The 19,813-nt window shown below is 42.7% G+C and overlaps 1 protein-coding gene across 1 annotated transcript in view; it reads right to left on the minus strand.

The window, feature by feature from the left end:
- The window catches only part of Ttc33 (tetratricopeptide repeat domain 33), a 40,318-nt gene extending 24,297 nt beyond the window's left edge, over positions 1 to 16,021 (minus strand). Inside the window, exons 1-2 of the mRNA XM_041631208.1 lie at positions 15,787 to 16,021; positions 12,330 to 12,551 (exon numbers count right to left, since the gene is read on the minus strand). Of these exons, the coding sequence (XP_041487142.1) occupies positions 12,330 to 12,550 (221 nt within the window). The 5' untranslated portion in view covers position 12,551; positions 15,787 to 16,021. The remainder of the gene's footprint in view (positions 1 to 12,329; positions 12,552 to 15,786) is intronic.
- Positions 16,022 to 19,813: the final 3,792 nt, after the last annotated feature.

Consider the following 19,813-nt stretch of genomic DNA (forward strand, 5'->3'; position numbering starts at 1 on the left):
AATGTATATATGATTTAAAACCAAGAGTCTTCTCACAGTGAGACAATGGGGGAACAGGAGATTCCTCTTAGGCATGCATCTGAACTGAGACTGGAAATGACAAGAGAGGACAACAATCTGAAAATCTGGAGAAACTCCATTCCAGACAAAGGCAAGAACCCAAGAAGGACTAAGCACTCCATGTTAAGGGGACAGAAAGGTCAAACCAGTATGGTTATGTTATAAGGAAAGGGAAAGCAATATTAGAGAAGTAGGTTAAGCCATGATCACAGAGAAACCTAACAGGCTATGGCTGGAAGGGTTGATTTAATGTAGGTGTGATGGAGATTTCATAGGTTTTATCAACACTGACATAATTTACACTTCTAAAAGATTTCAAGATCAAGGAAGAGGAATAAATTATTAGGATATAAAAACTTATCCAGATATCAGGAAAACAATGCAGGTTTATTAAGAAACTCAGTGACAATGTACCTACCAAATGGACCAGGATAACTGAAGAGAAAACTGAAGGTGAGTAAGAGAGCGTATGTGGTGTAGGAACTCAGCTTGGGCTGGGCATGAGGAGTGAAGGAAAGAAAGGAATCTAGAATGAAGTCCGTGGTCAAAGCTTGCTGGCTAACTTAACTGGGATCTCAAGTAAGCAAGATGGGGGCCAGGGCAAAGGAAAGAAGAATAAATACAAGGTCTATAAGAAGATGCCAACAGCTCTACAAATAAACTAGATGACCACTCTCTTGAGAAACTTCTTCAAAGACACCTATGAAATCACTGTGCATTGGAAGCAGTCCATGTACTGGGGTGAGGGAGGTAATCTACAGGCTCTTTCTCATATGCTGTTCTCCCACAAATCAAAGCCTCTTCCATACAGCCTTAACCCACCACTCTCTCTAGAACTCACCAAGTCAGCCTCATCTGGTCGGTGTCAAGGGGTGGTGGCCTTTCTATCATTACATTATGGACTAGTGAGAGGCTCACTACTCTATAACGGCACCAGAAAGGCACGGCTACAGGAACAGAGAGCTGTCAGGCAACAGTGACTTACAGGCCAGTGGGACAGAACAGCCCTACAAAGGGGAGTAAGCCAGCAGAGCTGACTCCTAACAGGCAACTGGGGAAAATGCAAGTGCCTTTCACCTACAAGAAAGCAGCAGATGTTTGGGTAAAAACTCAGATGTTCTCTGCTTTGTTAAGTCTGATACATTTTACATATCCAAGTAGGTACAAAGACACTTCAACAGCTGGGGAGGATAACACGGACACATATATTTGATACTGTCAACATTCAAACACTAAATGAAGGAAACTACACAAGTTTAAGGAACGAAAACAATAACCAAGCATCATGGCACATGCCTATAATCCCAGGACTCAAGATGTGACAGCATAAGGATCAAGAGTTCAAGGCCAGCCTCACTACATAGAGAATCTGAGGCCACCATGAGCTTAGGAACACTTTTTTCTTTTATTCTTGAGATTATAATATAACTACATCATTTCTCCCTTCCTTATCTGCCCTCCAAACCCTCTCATATACCCCTCCTTGCTCTCTTCATAGACCTTCTTGTTCATGCTCTTTTTTCATTATTTGTTACATGCATACATGTATATGTGTGTGTGTTTCTAAATATAACCTGCTCAGTCCGTATGACAGTTGTATGTATGTATGACTGTTTCAGTGGATTAATGGGAACAGAATCTGAATGGTCAAAAAGGATACTACATCAGGAAAATGAGTTTGTAGCAAAAGTGATCCAAGAATTGCTAGAACGTGTGACATCAAATATGCCTTGTTCTAAAGCATGCCAGTAAGTTAGAGAAGGCATAAGAGGGAGAAACAGATGACACAAAGACACTGGGAGATATTTAGGGAAATGTTCCTGCAAAGGCAAGAAGTGATGAATCCTGGTGCATAAGTGAGAAGGTGGATCCCTCACGAGAATTTGTATTCCTTACAGCAGAGTAAAGACAAATACTCTACAGATACAATATATTTGAAGGACATCAGAGTAGGAAAATAAGCACACCGCACTGACTACACCCACTTTTTTTCTAGAGATGTGAAGCAAAATCACTGACTTTAAATACACTGCAGTTGAAATCAGAGCTTATGCATCACATGGTGAAAACACTCAAAAGTCACTTCAGTCATTATACCTTCCTAAATGATGTTCATAGTGAATTCTAATTACTCTTGGCCTTCACACACACATATACACCTGTGCCACAAGAACAAAGAAAAACTAGTCACTTAGCTATGCAAGTATCACCATCTAGTGGTTGACACTATATACTAATTTTAAAATGTTGGGAGCTTAAGAAGGCAAATCCTAGTTAGAAATAAGTCTACAAGTATCTAGAGAAACAAACTCCTGGAAAACTTAACAGTACATGATAGAAACCAGTAACGTAAAATCCTAATACAGAGATTCTACCACACATTTACGTAGGGGTGACATAACGTGCTAGATTCTCTTTACATGGACTTGCTCTGTAATCGTTCAATAATCTTTAAGACATGTATCATCATTTATATATGAGGAAACCAGAAACTGGCAGAGAAGCTAATGACCTGCCCAAAACTTATACAGAAAGAGATGATAATTAGGGTAGGATCTGAACGGAGGTAAAATGACTTCAAATCCATACTCTTAACCACTATATTAAGTAGCCTGTCTTAAAAGCAAAAAACTACCTTGGGGATGAACAGAAAGTAACTCAGTCTTCTATTATGAAGAATCATTAGTACTAAAGGGAAAAAATTCAAATTGCAAAATAAATCTAAGAGTAGTCTTGCCAGCTGGAATCAGGGACATCTCTGGGGTGAGATAGAAACCTAGTGCAATGGAAACTCCCAGGAATCCATGAGGGTGACCCTAGCTAAGACCCCTAGCAACGGGGGGATACAGAGCCTGAACCAGTCATCTCCTGTAACCAGGCAAGACTGCCAGTGAAATGACTGGGACCTCGACACAGCCATATAACCCCTGACCTTCAATTTGCACTGTCTACAAGATATGCTGGAACAAAGGTGGTACAGAAATTATGGGAGAGGCCAGCCAATGACTGGTCCAATTTGAGACCCACTCTTGAAAACGCCTAGAGGGCTAGGAACTAGAGGCTGGACAGCTCAGAGACCTAGGATAGAACCAAACATGACTGGCAAAAAAGAAAAAAAAAGTTAATGAAATGATTCCTGATCATATTCTGTTATACTCCTGATCATGCATGATCTAATTGTCATCAGAGAGGCTTCGCCCAACAACTAATGGGAACAGATGCAGAGATCCACAGTCAAACATTCAGGGGGCCTTGAGAAATCTTGTGGGAGAGAGGGATGAAAGATTATGGGAGCCAGAGATGCCAAGAACACCACGGGAAAACACACAAAGTCAACTGACCTGGGCTCATGGGGACTCACAGAGACTGAACCATCAACCAGAGAACTTGCATAGGACTGACCTGGGTTCTCTGCACATGTGTTCAGTTGCATGACTTCATCTTCCTGTGGGACTCCTGGCAGCAGGAGCAGAAGTTGCCTCTGCCTCAGTTGCCTGCTCTTAGCACCCTTTCCTCCTGCTGTCCAGCATTAATGAGGCACCTAGTCTCACTGCAACTTGATAAACTGTGACTGGTCGATATACATGGATGACCTGCACTTTTCTGAAAAAAAGGGAGAGGGGTAGATGGGGAGAGGGAGTGAGGTTTCAGGGAGGAACTGGGAAGAGAGGAAGGAGGTAGGGGAAACTAACCCGAGTGGGAAAAATTAAATAATTTTAAAAATGAAATTAATTTAAAAATAAAGCAGAAAAGAGTAGTCTTGTTATGATCAAACAAGCTATAAAAGACAGATACTAAAGAATGAAACCTTCACTAGAGAAGAGATAATAGTAACCTATTTGAATAAGGCCATATTAATATATTCAGATAACTCTATATGCTCAATAAAACTCAGTGAGAAAATATAAAGAATTTAAAAAAACAAAAGAAAATCACAAGGACATATAAACAAGTAACTTAGTATTTAAAGTAACTTCAAAACAGAAGTTACTACAAAACTGGAAAAAAATGTTGGGGGGGGGTACTCAGAGTGCTACCACAGAACAGACTGCCTACCAAGGAGCCAGGGAAGAGGGAGCCCAGGGTGCTACAGCAGAACAGACTGCCTACCAGAAAGGAGCTTTGACCAAGACATGGGCAGAACGGGCAGGAAAACACCAGAAAGGGGAGAAAAGAGCTCCTCACACAATCACAGAAGAACTATGGTGACGAGAGGCTGGGCAGACAGCTCCGTCAGTAAATGCTTGTCAAACAGGCAGCAGGACCTTAATTCAGTCTGGCTCTACACTCACACAGACAAACAGGCATACACAGCCACATATATGAATGTACATGTATAAACACATGAAATTGTGTCGACAAAGAAACGCAAGGCAAGTGTGGCGTGAGGCAGTGAGAACTGTAAAGCTGCTTTGATAGGAAGATGCTGGGCACTGTGGTTGTTGTTAGTTTCAATGTCACTGCTGCTCCTTACGTTGCTTTAGGCATTTTAAACTATTACTTCTATCTTTGCTTGGCTTTGAATAGCCAAATTTCTTAATTCCACTAGATTTCCTTAATTCTCCTTATTTTCCAAATATCCTATATAATTCTAAATTATACTATATTATGCTAACAGGGGGAAAAAACCCTTCATGATTCTAAAGTGTTCTCCATTCAAAACCAGGCATCCTGCCTAGCTGATTTTAGTGATGTGACTCAATGCTCTGATGTGGGCAGAAAACATGAATTATTTTGTTTACCTTTAAAGCTGAAACCTCAGAAAATCCTACAGGAATGTCCTGACAGTAATCAATGGCTTTTCCCTCTGCACATTATTGTGGTATCGAGAAAAGGTAACACAATGATATTAATGAACTTTACCAGGAGTTTACTAAAATTTCTAAAGATGTTTTAATAGATGTTCTAGAAGCAATTTCATAAATGTGAAAAACTTGAAATTAGTTTTCTTCTAAGACCCAATGGTTAATCTGCAAAGTTCTGCAAGAGAAAACTCTTTATCCCTAAAGCACCACAAACAACAATCACGACCTAGTATTCTGCTGTTAAGATCTTAACTGCAGTCATCCAGGCACGATGGCTCACGCCTGTATTTCCAGCAATCTGCAAACTACAAGAGGAGAACTGACCTCAGTGTGAGATCATCCTGCCTCGTACACAACCTTATCTCAAAAACAAAAGCCGGGTGTGATGGCACACACTTTTAATCCAGCACTCGGGAAGCAGAGGCAGGAGGATCTCTATGAGTTTGAGGCCAGGTCAGTCTACATAGCGTGTTACAAGCCAGCGAAAGCTGTATTTATAAAGTGAGGGCATCTCAAAATAAACAAATAGATAGACAGAAATACAAATAAAAACTTGATTTATGTTGATTGCTATTTATTTCTACCTTTTTGTCCCTAGCAATTTGATATGCTAACATAGTTGATGCACGACTTATGCTTTCTGTTAAAATATAGGAAAAGATTCCCAAAGAATCAAAAAGAAAAGCAGACCTAGAAACTAGTATATTACTGCCTCAGTTGACTCATTTATTATAAAAATAACTGGCAAAAATACCTCAAATCATTTTTTTTTACCAGTTCAAAGAAAAAAGAAGGAAGAAAATCAAAGCATTCCTTTAGTTTGCCTGCTGCCGACAAGGCCCAGGATCTCAGCAGAAAGGGAGTAGAAGTGTCTAAGGTATGTAGATGACCACAGGCAAGAGTATCTTCTCAACACCGCAGAGTAGCTGCACGTAGCTACTCACGGCAGTTATGACAGCATGCTTAAGACGTGCACAGGCTCAAGTCAGACAGAATCCCAACACAGGAGAGGTGGACACGTGTGCGCATACATGTACATGAATGTGTGTGGCTGTGCATGCATATTTGTCTGTGAGACTATGGAGCCAAACTGAATTAAGCATTTACTGACTGAACCGTCTCCCCTGTCTCTTGTCACCTATCTCTACCTCCTAGCTAAGGAGCTATTGGATACTGGCAACTAGTATCTGCTGGAAAAAAAGTCGGTTTTTTTTAGGGTGTGGCCCCTAGTAAATTGATCAAACTTTTCACACCACACGGATGATACAGTCAGCAGCACACAGGCCGAACTTTATCACATCTTGAGGTGAAATGAGCAGCATTCTATCTCACAGATACCACTCCTAGGGTAGGAGTACAGTTCAGGGGTGTAACACAAGCTTAGCATGCAAAAGGCCCTAGCCAAAAAATACATACAATAAAAACTAGATATTACTCCTTCTGGTCACTTATACATCTTATAAGAATCACAGTAAGTGAAAACATATCAAAAGTTGTCAGAATAATAACACTAAGTTTTCTAAGGTATTTTCTTCACCAAGGACAAATGACTAAGATTTGATCCATAAAACAAAAAAGGAAAACAACTCTTTATCTTTCTATGTATGTAGCGGGGTGTTCATGCGACTCGTGTGTAGGTGTATACTCACGTGTGTATGTGCACATGGAGGCCACAGGTTCAGGCACTGATACCGTTCCTCCATCACAATTCTGGGACAGGGTCTCGCATTAGGACTTCACTGATGTGGCCAGCTGGCCAGCAAGCTCCAATAACCTTCTGATCTATCTCTACCTCCTCGATACTAGGATTAAAAGTACAAGCCAGGACATATGACTGTTGAGTGACAGTTTCCTCCAAGATTCAAACCTTTCATGCTGCAGGGAAGGACTGTAAGCAGGAAGGTAAACCACTCGAAATAGCCTCAGGAAGTCCCTGAAACTGGCCAGATCCCCTAGGCCCCTTCCTGGCAGAGAAAGTAATTAAAGCTGAGAGTCCCTCTCAGACAAGTCGGTGTGCAAAGACTGTGAGACCAGACCAGCGGCCTGGAAGCAGACACTAGCAGAGCTACCTGGAAGAGGCTTAAACCAACCGAGGCCCCTAGAAAAAACATTCTCCAAACTTTTGAGCAGCCTGTGGACTGTGCAGTGTGCTCCAGCTTCCTAGCTTTGTGAGCTGTCACCCATGCAGGGGCGGGCTTTGGTGATGCAGCTTTCTTTGAGTCATTTTGCCTTTAGTCCTGTAAGTAACCCCTCACCCATATTTCTGTAACTCCTATGAAACTCATCGTTCACCAAGCTAGATTTTGGTGGTATCTGTCCTTTGGTTTGTCTCAGGTTCCCGATCTGAGGTGAGGTAAGCAGGCTCACACGTGTGGCATGCATGTGTGCACACATGTGTGTGTTTTATCTCTCACAAAACAGCTGCTTATGTAGGTGCTGGGAAATCAAACCCCAGTCTTCAAGTTTGTATGGAGAGCAAGTTACCACCTGAGATACCACCTCGGCTTCAAAATAAAAAGATTTTAATTAAACGTATCTCTGAATAGTTCTCAAAGCAAACAGATATAGGCACAATGTCATTCTGACAGCTGCTCCAACAGAAGGCCATGCTACTTATCTCCCCATAAGAAGAGGTATCCAGAACAAGGTTTACCAAAAATGACTACTCTCCATCAAATCTTTACATCCAACTAACAATTTACAAAAAGTACGTGAGCCAGAGGGATAAATTAAATACAGACACAAGGGAAGAAGCAAATAGAAAAGTTAACTGGGTGGTGGTGGCACACACCACACCTTTAATGCATCGCTTGGGTGGTAGAGGCAGGCAGATCTCTGTGAGTGTGAGACCAGCCTGAGCTAAAAAGCGAGTTCCAGGACAGGCTTCAAAGCTACAGAGAAAGCCTGTCTCAAAAAGTTTAAAAAAAAAAAAAAAAAAGACAGAAAAAAAGAAAAGTTGGTAACTACTCTCTAAAACTCTTAGATGTTTAGAAAGGGATCCTTGGGACTAGAGAGACAGCTCAGCAGTTAAAAACACTGGCTACTCTCCCAGAGGACCAGAGCTTGTTTCTCAGGCCCCACATGGAGGCTCACACCCATCTGCAGCTCCAGTTCTAAGGAATCCAGTGCTCTCCTCCAGACTCTGAGGCACAAGGTACACATGTATGCACACAGGCAAAACACCCGTACATATTAAATAGGATAATGACTTTTTTAATTACTAGGAACACTGAGGCTGGAGAGAAGGTCAGAGGTTAAGGGGTGCTCTTAGAGAAAGCCCAGGTGTGGGTCTCAGGACCCACATGCTGGCCCACAGCCATCTGTAACGCCAGTTCCAAAAGATCCAACATGCTCTTCTAACCTCCGAGGGCACTAGGCACAAATGTGGTACAGATACAAACATGTAGGCAAAAAAAAAAAATTCATATACACAAAAATAAATAAATTAGAAAACATTTTAAAAATTAATGGAGGAACTGGAGAGCAAGCTCAGTGGTGAAGAGCACTGGACACTCTTGAGGAAGACCCAGGTTCAGTCCCCAGGACCCACACCGCAGCCCACACTGCCTCTTCCTCCTGTTCCTGTTTCTTCTAGCGTCCATCAACACTGGGCATGCACCTGGTGTACAAATACATACACAGGCAAAACTCATACACATAAAATAAAAATAAATCTTTAAAAAAGGGGAAAGGGCAGTGGTTAAGAGCATTGTCTGCTCTTCCAAAGGTCCTGAGTTCAATTCCCGGCAACCACATGGTGGCTCACAACCACCTGTAAAGAGGTCTGGTGCCCTCTTCTGGCCTGCAGACATACACACAGACAGAATATTGTATACATAAATAAATAAATGTAAAAAAAAAAGGGGGGGAAAGGGGGGCTGGAGAGATGGCTCAGCCGTTAAGAGCACTGCCTGCTCTTCCAAAGGTCCTGAGTTCAATTCCCAGCAACCATATGGTGGCTCACAGCCATCTGTAATGACGTCTGGTGCCCTCTTCTGGCATGCAGGCATACACGCAGACAGAATATTGTATACATAATAAATAAATAAAAATAAAATAAAAAAGGGAAAGGGATCCAAACAGATTTAAAGACACCAATAAAGATACACAATAACCAAATACAATCTACGAACTCTATTTAAGCCATGGTTTTAAATGTATATATAGAAAAAGAAATTCCTGAAGCTGGAAAAATTTAAGTATAAACTAAGATTATAGAATTGTTACTCTTCATATATTTGATAATGGCATGTCAGGCAAGGGAATATTCTTATTCTTTGAAGAATAGTGCTGAATGAAAGGTGTCTGCAACTTACTCTCAAAGATTATTATTAAAAAAACCGAAATACATAATTATTTGTAGTGTGTGTATGTGTATGTCCACACATGTACATGTGTGTATGTTCATACATGTACACGTATGTGTTTGTGTGTGTGCATGTACTAAAGCAAATATCAAGCATTTCTGAGTAGGGGGCTCATGAGGCCCCACTTCCTGAAGATCTGCAGGTCATTAATGGTTGCTAGAGAAGGGAGTTGGTTGCTTGCTTCAGGAGTAACCAAATGCCTATAAATAACCACTTACCCCATGCACCTATAGGCAACCCTAAGGTAACCAATTGCCTATAAATAACCACTGACCCTAAGCACGTATAGGCAACCCTAATGAAATTCACTGGGTCATCAGGGTGTAAGGACTACCTGGGAAAGGGAAGGAGATCATCAGGAGTTGGGGAATGGAGGGGATAGGAGAGGCTAGCAGGAGGTGATTAGGACCACAATACATTATATGCACATAGAATATGGTCATAATGAACCCCATTATTATGTATAGTTAATACATGATAATAAAAAGTTTTGTCTAGGAATACAGAATATAGGGTTGCGGGGGCTGGAGAGATGGCTCAGAGGTTAAGAGCGTTGCCTGCTCTTCCAAAGGTCCTGAGTTCAATTCCCAGCAACCACATGGTGGCTCATAACCATCTGTAATGGGGTCTGGTGCCCTCTTCTGGCCTTCGGACATACACACAGACAGAATATTGTATACATAATAAATAAATATAAAAAAAACAGAATATAGGGTTGTAATATTCTTTCAATTTTAATATAGATAGAACATTTTTCACAGTAAAAAGTTGTAATGGTTCGGTGAATGGTGACACCTGCCTATGACCCCAGCACTCAGGAGGGAGAAACAAGATCACAAGCTCCAACCAGCCTAAGCTATAAGACCTTGTCATCCTGTCTCAAACACTGCTAAAAATATTCTCCCTGCTTGAGGCTTCTTCTATTACCTATAAACTTTATATTTACACTTTACAGGGCTGGAGGTGCAGCTCAGTTTATAAACTGCTTGACTACTGTTGCCAGCACCAGAGAAAACTAGATTAAATGGAGCACACCTGTAATCACAGTACTTGGGAGGTAGAGACAGGAAGAGGGTCAGAAGTTCAAGGCCAACCTGGGTTATAGGAGCCTAATCTCAGAAATAAAGACAATCTTCCTTTTGATTAGACTTTAGGTTTTCAAGGCCCTGTCTCTTATGTGGCATTATTAATAAAGGTCCACCTTTATCTTCTTCTGATCTTGTTTTCCAACATACTTCATGAAACATCTGTCTTTTCTCCCCTGACTTGTGAAGGAATTTTCATTCCCACTGAAATTTCTTTTTTTTTTTTAATATTTATTTATTTATTATGTATACAATAGTCTGTCTGTGTGTATGCCTGCAGGCCAGAAGAGGGCACCAGACCTTATTACAGATGGTTGTGAGCCACCATGTGGTTGCCGGAAATTGAACTCAGGACCTTTGGAAGAGCAGGCAGTGCTCTTAACCACTGAGCCATCTCTCCAGCCCCCCTCCCACTGAAATTTCTAAGCGAAGGAAAGATGATAAAAAGTAAGAAATCAATAGGGGGAAGGGAGAAAAGAAGAAATACATAAGGGAAAAAATATGTAATTTAGCTAGGGAAGAACTATAAATAAAAGATGCTATTATCAGGGGCTGGAGAGATGGCCCAGCAGTTAAGAGCACTGTCTGCTCCTCTAGAGGACCCAAGTTCAATTCTCAGGGCCCATGAGGCCGCTCACAACCATCTGTAACTCCAGTTCCAGGGATCTGACAACTTCAGAACAATGCACATATAATAAATTTAAATAAATTATTGTTTTAAAAAAGATACTATTATCAGGTTCCTGAGTACCCACCATGTTTACAAAAGTACACAAGAAGTCAATGGCAAGCAGTATGGCTGCATATCTCTATGATCCCAGCACTTCAGAGACTGATGTAGGAAGCAGGGAGTTGAGTCTGAGCCTCACCTAGGCCACACACTTTGTCTCAAAAAGCAAAGAAAAAGTAAAAGGATAATTCAGTCATTTTTTTCCCTACTAAGCAACACACTGCACTAAGGCTTCACGAACACTCCCCTAGACAGAACAAAGGAGGAAAAAGTTGTACATGCATCTTAATGTGACTATTACAAACTCATTTTCCTTGAAAATGGGAGTTTTGCAAGTGAGCCTGAAACATCTCTCTCTTTTTTTTTTTTTTTTGGTTTTTTTTTTTTTTTGGTTTTTCAAGACAGGGTTTCTCTGTAGCTTTGGTGCCTGTCCTGGAACTAGCTCTTGTAGACCAGGCTGGCCTCGAACTCCCAGAGATCTGCCTGCCTCTGCCTCTGCCTCCCGAGTGCTGGGATTAAAGGGAAACATCTCTTTTTAAAAATGAAATCAGATATATAAAACGTGAATCTATAAGATACAGCTGTGCTGACTAGTTTTATATCAACTTGACACAAGCCACAATCATGTTGCAAGAGGGAATCTCAGTTGAGAAAATGCCCCCACCAGATTGGCCTGTGGGCAAGCCTGTGCTACATTTTCTTTCTTTTTTTTTTTGTTTGTTTGTTTGTTTGTTTTTCGAGACAGGGTTTCTGTGTGGGACTCACGCTAGAACTCACACTGTAGACCAAGTTGGCCTTAAACTCATAGAAATCCACCTGTCTCTGCCTCCCGAGTGCTGGGATTAAATGCATGCATCACCACCACCCAGGACCTGTGGTACATTTTCTTGACCGATGTTTGATAGGAGAAGGCCCAGATCACTATGGGTAGTGCCCCCCCGAGATTGGTGGTTCTGGATCATATAAGAAAGCAGGGTGGGCAAGCCAAGAGGAGAAAGACAGCAAGCTGCTCTCCTCCATGGAGTCTGCTTCAGCTCCTGCCGCCAGGTTCCTGCCTGGCGTCCCTGCCTGGAGTTCCTGCCCTGACTTTCCTCAATGATAGACTGTTACCTAGAAGAGAAAGAAGAAATAAACCCCTTTCTTCTCAAGTTGCTTTTGGTCAGGGTGTTTCATCACATCAATAGAAACCCTATCTGAGACAATAGTTCTTTATTCCATTAGATACCATGAATCAAAAAGGAAACTAGCCTCCATCAGTCATCATCATCATCCAAACGCATACCTTTTCTTTTCAGCCAGATTAGCACCTTCGTCCTTCAGCTGCTTGCTCTTCAGTTTACAGCCTTCCTGGAGGGTTTCCTTCCTCCGTTTGCTGGCATGAACCCAGCTCCCATCCTCGTTCTCAGCCGCATCCTTCTCATCGGCAGCTTCAGCTTCAAACTGCTGCGATGTGGCCTTGGATACCTTCTCACCAATCTTCCTCTTCCACCCAAAGGAAGCCATTCTGGAAAATTTCAGAAACCGCTTTAAAATGCTACAAAGGTAATGACCAGGTGGAGACAGACTGACACAAGGAGACCACAGCCTTGCTAGCACCTCCTCAGGGATCAAGGGAATAACCACCAGCAACTCTAAGACTTCACAGATGGCACCTAGGCACTATTGTTTACCTCATCGCCTAATGGATGTGCTGTGCTCTAGTAGACTAACCCTGGATCCCAACAGGCCTCTGCCAATTTATACAGAACCCACGACAGATTAAAGCAGGATAGTAACACATCAGATGTGGCAATGGCAAGCAGAACCTGAAGAAAAACAGAACTGTTTGGATGAAAGAATAAACCACAACGCTGGCTGAACAACTGACAATATAAGTCACTCCTATTTTTCAGCTGTTTTAATAGTATGATTGAATTTCAAAAAAAAAAAAAACAACCTTTCCTTTAAGAACTACAAGCAAAGTATTTATTATAAAATTGAATGGGAATCTGAATACAGCTGTCCTAGAACTAAAAATTCTAGCTCAGAGTGGATTCATGATCCTCCTATCTCAGCCTCCCATGTGCTAAAACTACAAACGTGTGCCGCTACACCTGGCTATAGAATAGTTTTTAAAGATATAAACAGGTAATGACTCAACAAAACTTTTGGGTAAGTAAATATATATATAATGGCTTTGTAAATCTATCATGATATTCGAAAGCTAAGGAAAAGAAAGGGCGGCTGATAGAATAAAGATGAATACTGGAAGTCTTCAACAGTACTCACTGACAGGATTAACTAATACATCCAGTAATTCCCTAGCTACACAGGTGGACTTTAAGATACAGAAGAATCCGAGCCAGTAGTGGTGTCCCAGGCCTTATCCCAGCACTGGGGGGGGCATTATCAGGTGAGTTCATTATCTCTGTGAGTTCAAGGGCAGCCTGGTCTACAGAGTGAGTTCCAGGACTGTAGCACAAATTCTAGTTGGTCTCAATTAATCAAAACAAAGAGTAGGATATAGGGGCTAAAGTTGAAGATCAGAGAAGCAGAGCAGTAAGACACTAGAGAGACCTTTTATGTCTACCAGTGCTGAGACTTGAAGGGGCAATCCTCAGACTAACCAGACTGCACTGTATCTCTCAAACCTCAGACTCCACTGAGCTATCACCTCCTCCTTCTATACCTCTCTTTGCCCAGCCGTATCACTCCTGTCTCCACCTCCCTAGTGCTGGGATTAAAGGCATGGGATTCCAAGGGCTGGGATCACCTTTGTGTGAGTTCTATTTCTCTTCTTAGACAGATTCAATCTTGCGTGGCTCAGGGTGGCCTTGAGTCTTGGGATTAACTCTGCACTCTAATCTTCAAGCAAGCTTTATTTATTAAAATACAAACAAAATATTACTATACAGGCCGGCAGGGCTATTACATAGAAAAATCCTGTCTTGAAAAACCAAGATAAATAAATAACTGTATATCTTATATGGCATGTAGCTTATATGTTGTGTATATTCAGGAGTGTCTAAGAGTCTATCCATTCTTAGAGGAATCTGTAACCTTAAGGAGACAAGCAAAAAGCAATAACTCAGAGGTCTTTTGAAATTATCAAACAATCGGTATTAAGGGAGGGAGGAAGGAAGGCAGGCAATGAATGGTAAGGTTCTAGCAGTATGAAGGGATTCGTTACTGATGCACGTGACTGAAGTGGAATATAAGTAGACAGGAGGAGAAAAAAGTGAGGGTGGATAAAAGCCGTTCCCACACAAAATCCCAAGTTACTATCAGCCTTGAGAAAATTGTGGGTCACAGGCCTGTTACTACACTAGAGAAACCGCATCCGGTCACCGCAATCACCAAGCACATGGACCGCTGCAGGCAAACCACGTGCTTTCCACAGAGCAGTGAATTTTGGGAAATCCTGGGTACATTGTGGAGTATAATCTGCACCAGGGAATTAGGACAATGGGAACTTCCTCCTTGGCTTCATCTTGTCATGGGGAAATGTATTTCCTCTGTCTGAAAAATCACTTTATATATCCCAGGAGAAGACCAGGAAATGGCTAAAAATAGAAGAATGGTTACTATGGATCACAAATCCAGAGGCACAGAGTGAAGACAGCCTGCGGAAATGGATGCTTGGGGTGCCTTCAAAAGATACTAAAATATAAGTAGAGGAGGAGGTGGTGGTGGTGGTCGCTCTCTTGCATTTATGACTATCCCTAAAAGTAATGACAAAGATGATCACGTTGTCTGGTTTCAACTTCCCAAATGGACCTTACTTTACCAATTACCAATTTGGGGGACCAGGCAGTGTAATAGCTATATTAACATTACCGAAACCTGCTGTGTTTACTGAAGGTAAATTCATTCTAAATCACCGGTCAAATCTGTTAGTAGAAGCAGAAGATAGGATGAGGAGAAAAAGAATGAGGGGCCCTCGTGTGTGTGTGTAGCAATAAACGCTACTGAGTCACGCAATCTATATGAGGGGCATTGTAATAACGTGCCAGTTACATCTCAACTAAACTGTTTTCATTTTAAACTACTAGTTTCTTGTACCTCTAAGATTGTGTTTTTAATTAGCTTATCACTAAAAAACCCTAACAAGAGGGGCTTTGGTAGATCTGGACTTGGATGGAAAAGGCGCCAAGATCCTAAACACTTTTTTTCACCAGGATTAAGAAACCAAGTGAGTAGATCACAACTGTACAGGTTTCGCGTTAATGCATGATTCAAGTCTGGTATTAAAGTCAACATGTTCTACAGAATTAATGAGTGGGGTCAAAATTCTAAACAATGGCACCTGCGTTCTAAATTTATGTACAACGATCCCCACAGAGATCGCTAGACTTGACACTTGACCCAGCCACAAGCTGGCGGGTGCTTGCCACAGAGTAAACGTTTTCTTGCACCGACTGCGTGAGAGGATGCGGCGCCCAGGATGGAAAAACACCGGCTGGGACGTAGAGCATCCCACCGAGCAGAAGAGACGTATTCGGAGGCGAAGAATTAAAAGACACGGTTTATCTCAAAATGCTACCAAAGGAGAATTCATTCCCCTTCCTAGGCCGACAATAACCACGAGCCCGCAGCCGTAGCTCCTCAGGCCGTCGGCCACCGCGCCCCGCGCCCGGGACAGCAGCAAACGTGCGGGCTCCGTGGACCTCACCGGGCCGCGCTCGTCCCCCTCTCCCGCACGCAGCACCCTCTCGCCTCGCTTCCCTCCCCTCTGTCTTCTACCGCCTACTAGCAGTTACCTGAAAGCCACTCCGCGGTCCCGTGTTTACATTCCACGTGCCCTTTGGCACCGGAAGCAGAAATGATCCCGCCAGCCCCCTAACAGACCTTGCCTGCCTGTGCGTTTTAATTCTCAATTAAATACGCATGAAGTCGTCCGGGGACGTTCGAACAACCCAGAAAAGCGGATAGAAGAAAAGAGGACTTTCTTATCCGCCAGCACCTTCTACAAGCCCCCTGATCCCAGAAGTCACTGCGGCGCCAAAGGTACTATGGGATTTGTAGTAGGGCCACCAGACCAGCGCGCCCTCTAGCAGCAGCCGCGAGTGGCTGACTTGGGGCTGGAGGCTCGGGCAGTAATCACTTGTAATACACACAGTCATCAGGTGAGGGGCTTAGCCTAGCCTAGCCAGGCCTAGCAGGTGAGGGCCAGTGAGACGCAGAAAAAAAAGAGGGAAAAAATGAGCTGGAAACAAGTTCAGGGGACCTGCGCTGATTTATTTTTATCAACTTGACACAAACCTAAACATGGCTGGCAAGAGAAAATCTTAATTAGGAAAATGCCTCCATAAGACTGGCCTCTAGGTAAATCTTAATGATTGGTGTGGGAGGGTGTGGGAGGACCCCATCCCCACCCCCACCCTCTCCCATGATGAATGGTATCATCCTCCGGGCAGGTGGTTCCTGGTCGGTATTAGGAAGCAAACTGAGCTGAGCAAGTCTGGAGGAGCAAACCAATAAGGAGCCTCCCACCAGGGCATCAATTCCTTCCTACCTCCAAGTTCCTGCCCTTCTTGAGTTCCTGCCCCTGCCTTCCTGCTATGATGTGGAACTATAAACTGAAGTAACCCTTTCCTCCCCCAAGTAGACTCTGGTCGTGGTGTTTTAGCCCAGCAATTGAAAACTGAGACGCAAGCTGATCAGGGAGGGCCAAGGCTAAACTGCAGACTTCCAGTGAGAATCTACAACACAGCTTGCAAGTAGCACTAGGCCATTTCTTAAAAGAATATTACAGGCAAATGTTAACACTGGTGTATACTGAGGAGATTGAAAACCGTTAAGTTTTTATCCACATAGCTGCGGTACGCAAAGGAAGACCCATTTTTGGAAACTACGCTTTTTCAACCTCAGCACTTAGCATTTCTTACCGGTTAGTTATTTGTTGGGAGAAACATTTTAGGGTGCTGAGATGCCATTAAGTAACACTCCCCATGCCCCAGTCATGAACAAGACCAACAAACTGTTTCTCTCAGAAATATCAAACATGCCCTGGAAGAAAAATCCTACCCCGATCACTGGCACCAAAAGCACTGACTCAATGCTGTAAAGGCTTGCTGCTCCTGCAGAGGGCTCAGTTCTCAACACTCATGGTCCAAACAGCACACCATAACTCCAGCTAAGGGATCTGTCCCCCACCTCTGGCCTCCATGCTAATATGCAGGCAAAACACTCCACAATGAGATCTGGTGCCCTCTTCTGGCCTACAGGCAGAATACTGTATCCATAATTAATAAAATCTTTTTTATATATAGATATATCAGGCAATGATGGTACACACCTTTAATCCCAGCACTCTGGGAGGCAGAGACAGGTAGATCTCTGTGAGTTCGAGGCCAGCCCGGTCTACAAAATGAGTATCAGGAAAGCCAAGGCTGTTACAGAGAAACCCTGTCTCAAAAAAAAAAACACTTCACAAATTCAAGCCAGTGTTTCTTAGCCTATATGAATTAAGACCCTTCCATCATCCATCACCAACATTCTTAGATGTTGCCATTTCTCACAAACGATGCTGCATTGGTTTAAGGCAAGGATGCCAAGCTGCAATGGCAGCGATGCAGTCCTCTATCACACCCATGCAGTGTAACTCTGGGGTACAGTGTTCTTTTGAGATGAGGCCTGTGGTACCTGGCTAGACTCCAACTTTCAGGCTCACTTTAATAAACCAATTATCCCGGCTTCCTCAAGGACCTTTCTGAATGATGGCCTTTATTTTTCTACTGGACCAAGTACTTTGCTGCTACTGAGAGTTGACTAGACAAGACAGCCCAGCGGTTGAGAACACTGGCTCCTGCTTTGCAAGAGACCCAAGTTCAGTTCCCAACACCACCACGTGATGGCTCACCCTAGGGGATCCCAACACTGTGTTCTGGCCTCTGCAGGAGCCTGCGCACAATCACATACACACCACTAAGAATAAAATCAGTTCTTCAAGACTATTATAAGTTGAAGTTCTACTTTCTTATGGAACACAACTTTTTTTTGGAGCCACTGATGGACTGATTATTCACACTTGGGTATTTGACCTTTTCTTGAAATGAGCAAAGCAAGGGGTTTGTGAGATGACTCAGCGGTTGAGGATGCTTGCTGCTGAACATGATGATGAGTTCCATCCCTAGAGTATTGAGTGGAAGGAGAGTTGTCTGGCCTCCATATCTGTGTTACAGCATGCAAACACACACACACAGACTCCATTTTTCTTAGAAAAGGAACTCTTGTTTCATGAAAAACAGCTAACACTGTCTGTACCAATGATAAAATTATAACGATTTTGACAGTTTCCCAATACGTCTAGATGTGAAGATAATGGTCTCAGATGCAGTTTTTATTTATAATTTGACTACATTCATTAACACTTTCAATAGTTGTAAAGTAAGCCAGTATTCTCAAAGTAACCAGGGCATGGCTGGTAGCCAGCGTCTAAGATGGGCTTTAGTGCTTCCGAGCTCTGGTATTCTTCCCACGATGTGGCAGAATTGGTCTGTATCCTCACTCTCATTACTCACAGTAGGAACAGTGGTGGGGGCGTGTTCGTCCTGGATGGAGGTGACGGGGCCACATTCATTGCAACACCAAATACCCTGGAACACTAAACACCCACCGAGTCCACACTCACATTTGTTGTACTTTAGTGCATATGTGTGTGTCTCCACCCATCTCTAACAAGATGGACGGAGCAGGATTTGTATCTTGGAGTCTTGGTCATGTTTGTCATGAAGATTTCACAATGGCCATCTGGGGGAACGAATAGTACTTGAGGCTCTGTGCCTTCTAGGTCTCTCAGGGTGGTTTAACTTTGAAGTCCTCTACTCCCATCACGGCTGGGCAACCGCCTCCAAGTCAGTAAACATCCTCTCAATATTTGTTACTATTCACTGGCATTTACAGCAGAACTTTATTTATTCAGAGTAAATAAGACAGCTTAATAGATGCTGCCCCACAAGACAGTTTCTTGTGCAAATCTGCAGAGAAGGCCTAGAGAAATGAGTTCTCCAGACGTACTTTGCTGCTCATAAGACTCTTCCATGCGGCTTTGCTGTCTTGAGTATTTAGAAAGTCAGCAGTCCAGCAAAAGCCCCAAGCGTACGATGGGTTTTAGATTTAATAGCAACTGTATTCGAGCAGTGAAGGATTGCTGCCCAGGGTCTGTGACCAGGATGTGACAGCTGCTCCAGCTTTTCTGCTTGCATCTAAGTATTTTGTTTAGATGGCTGATTTCTAGGTGAAATCAAAACAAATTTACGAGAGACGAAAAGCAGTGTTTTGAGTACTAAACTATAATCAAGCACTATTTTATATTTCAGTCCATGAAGGAGCCCAGATACTCAGCTGTGTACAACCAGTGAACCACCACCTATCACACCTACATTAAACAAGAAAGACATACCAGGTGAAAAAAGAATGTTTTTCTTTATTATGCCATCTTTCTAAATCAAGGTACTCTGGGCAATCATACATAAAGCACAAAGATTGACTCCACCCAAAACCAACTTACAGCTAGGCTGTGGGTGGATTTCATTCATCTTGTCGGAGCCCACAATGAACAGGGGGAAAAGGAAGGAGAAAAGGAGAAGAAAGCTTTAGACATAGTTTTCCTTCATTCCCAAGACGCCACTTGGAACACAGATCTTACACACCCCAGCCATGTTAGTTCATTTGTGAATGATATCAAAGATCCAAAGGATGGTGTCAGGAAGGGAGAGAATTGATATAAAATTATCTAAAACTCCAAAATACTACAAAAGCATCTTGAGAAAAGATATAATCAAA

This window comes from Microtus oregoni, unplaced genomic scaffold, assembly GCF_018167655.1.
Source record: "Microtus oregoni isolate MIOR12 unplaced genomic scaffold, Mior012 000036F_ref0000092, whole genome shotgun sequence".
Lineage (NCBI taxonomy): Eukaryota > Metazoa > Chordata > Mammalia > Rodentia > Cricetidae > Microtus > Microtus oregoni.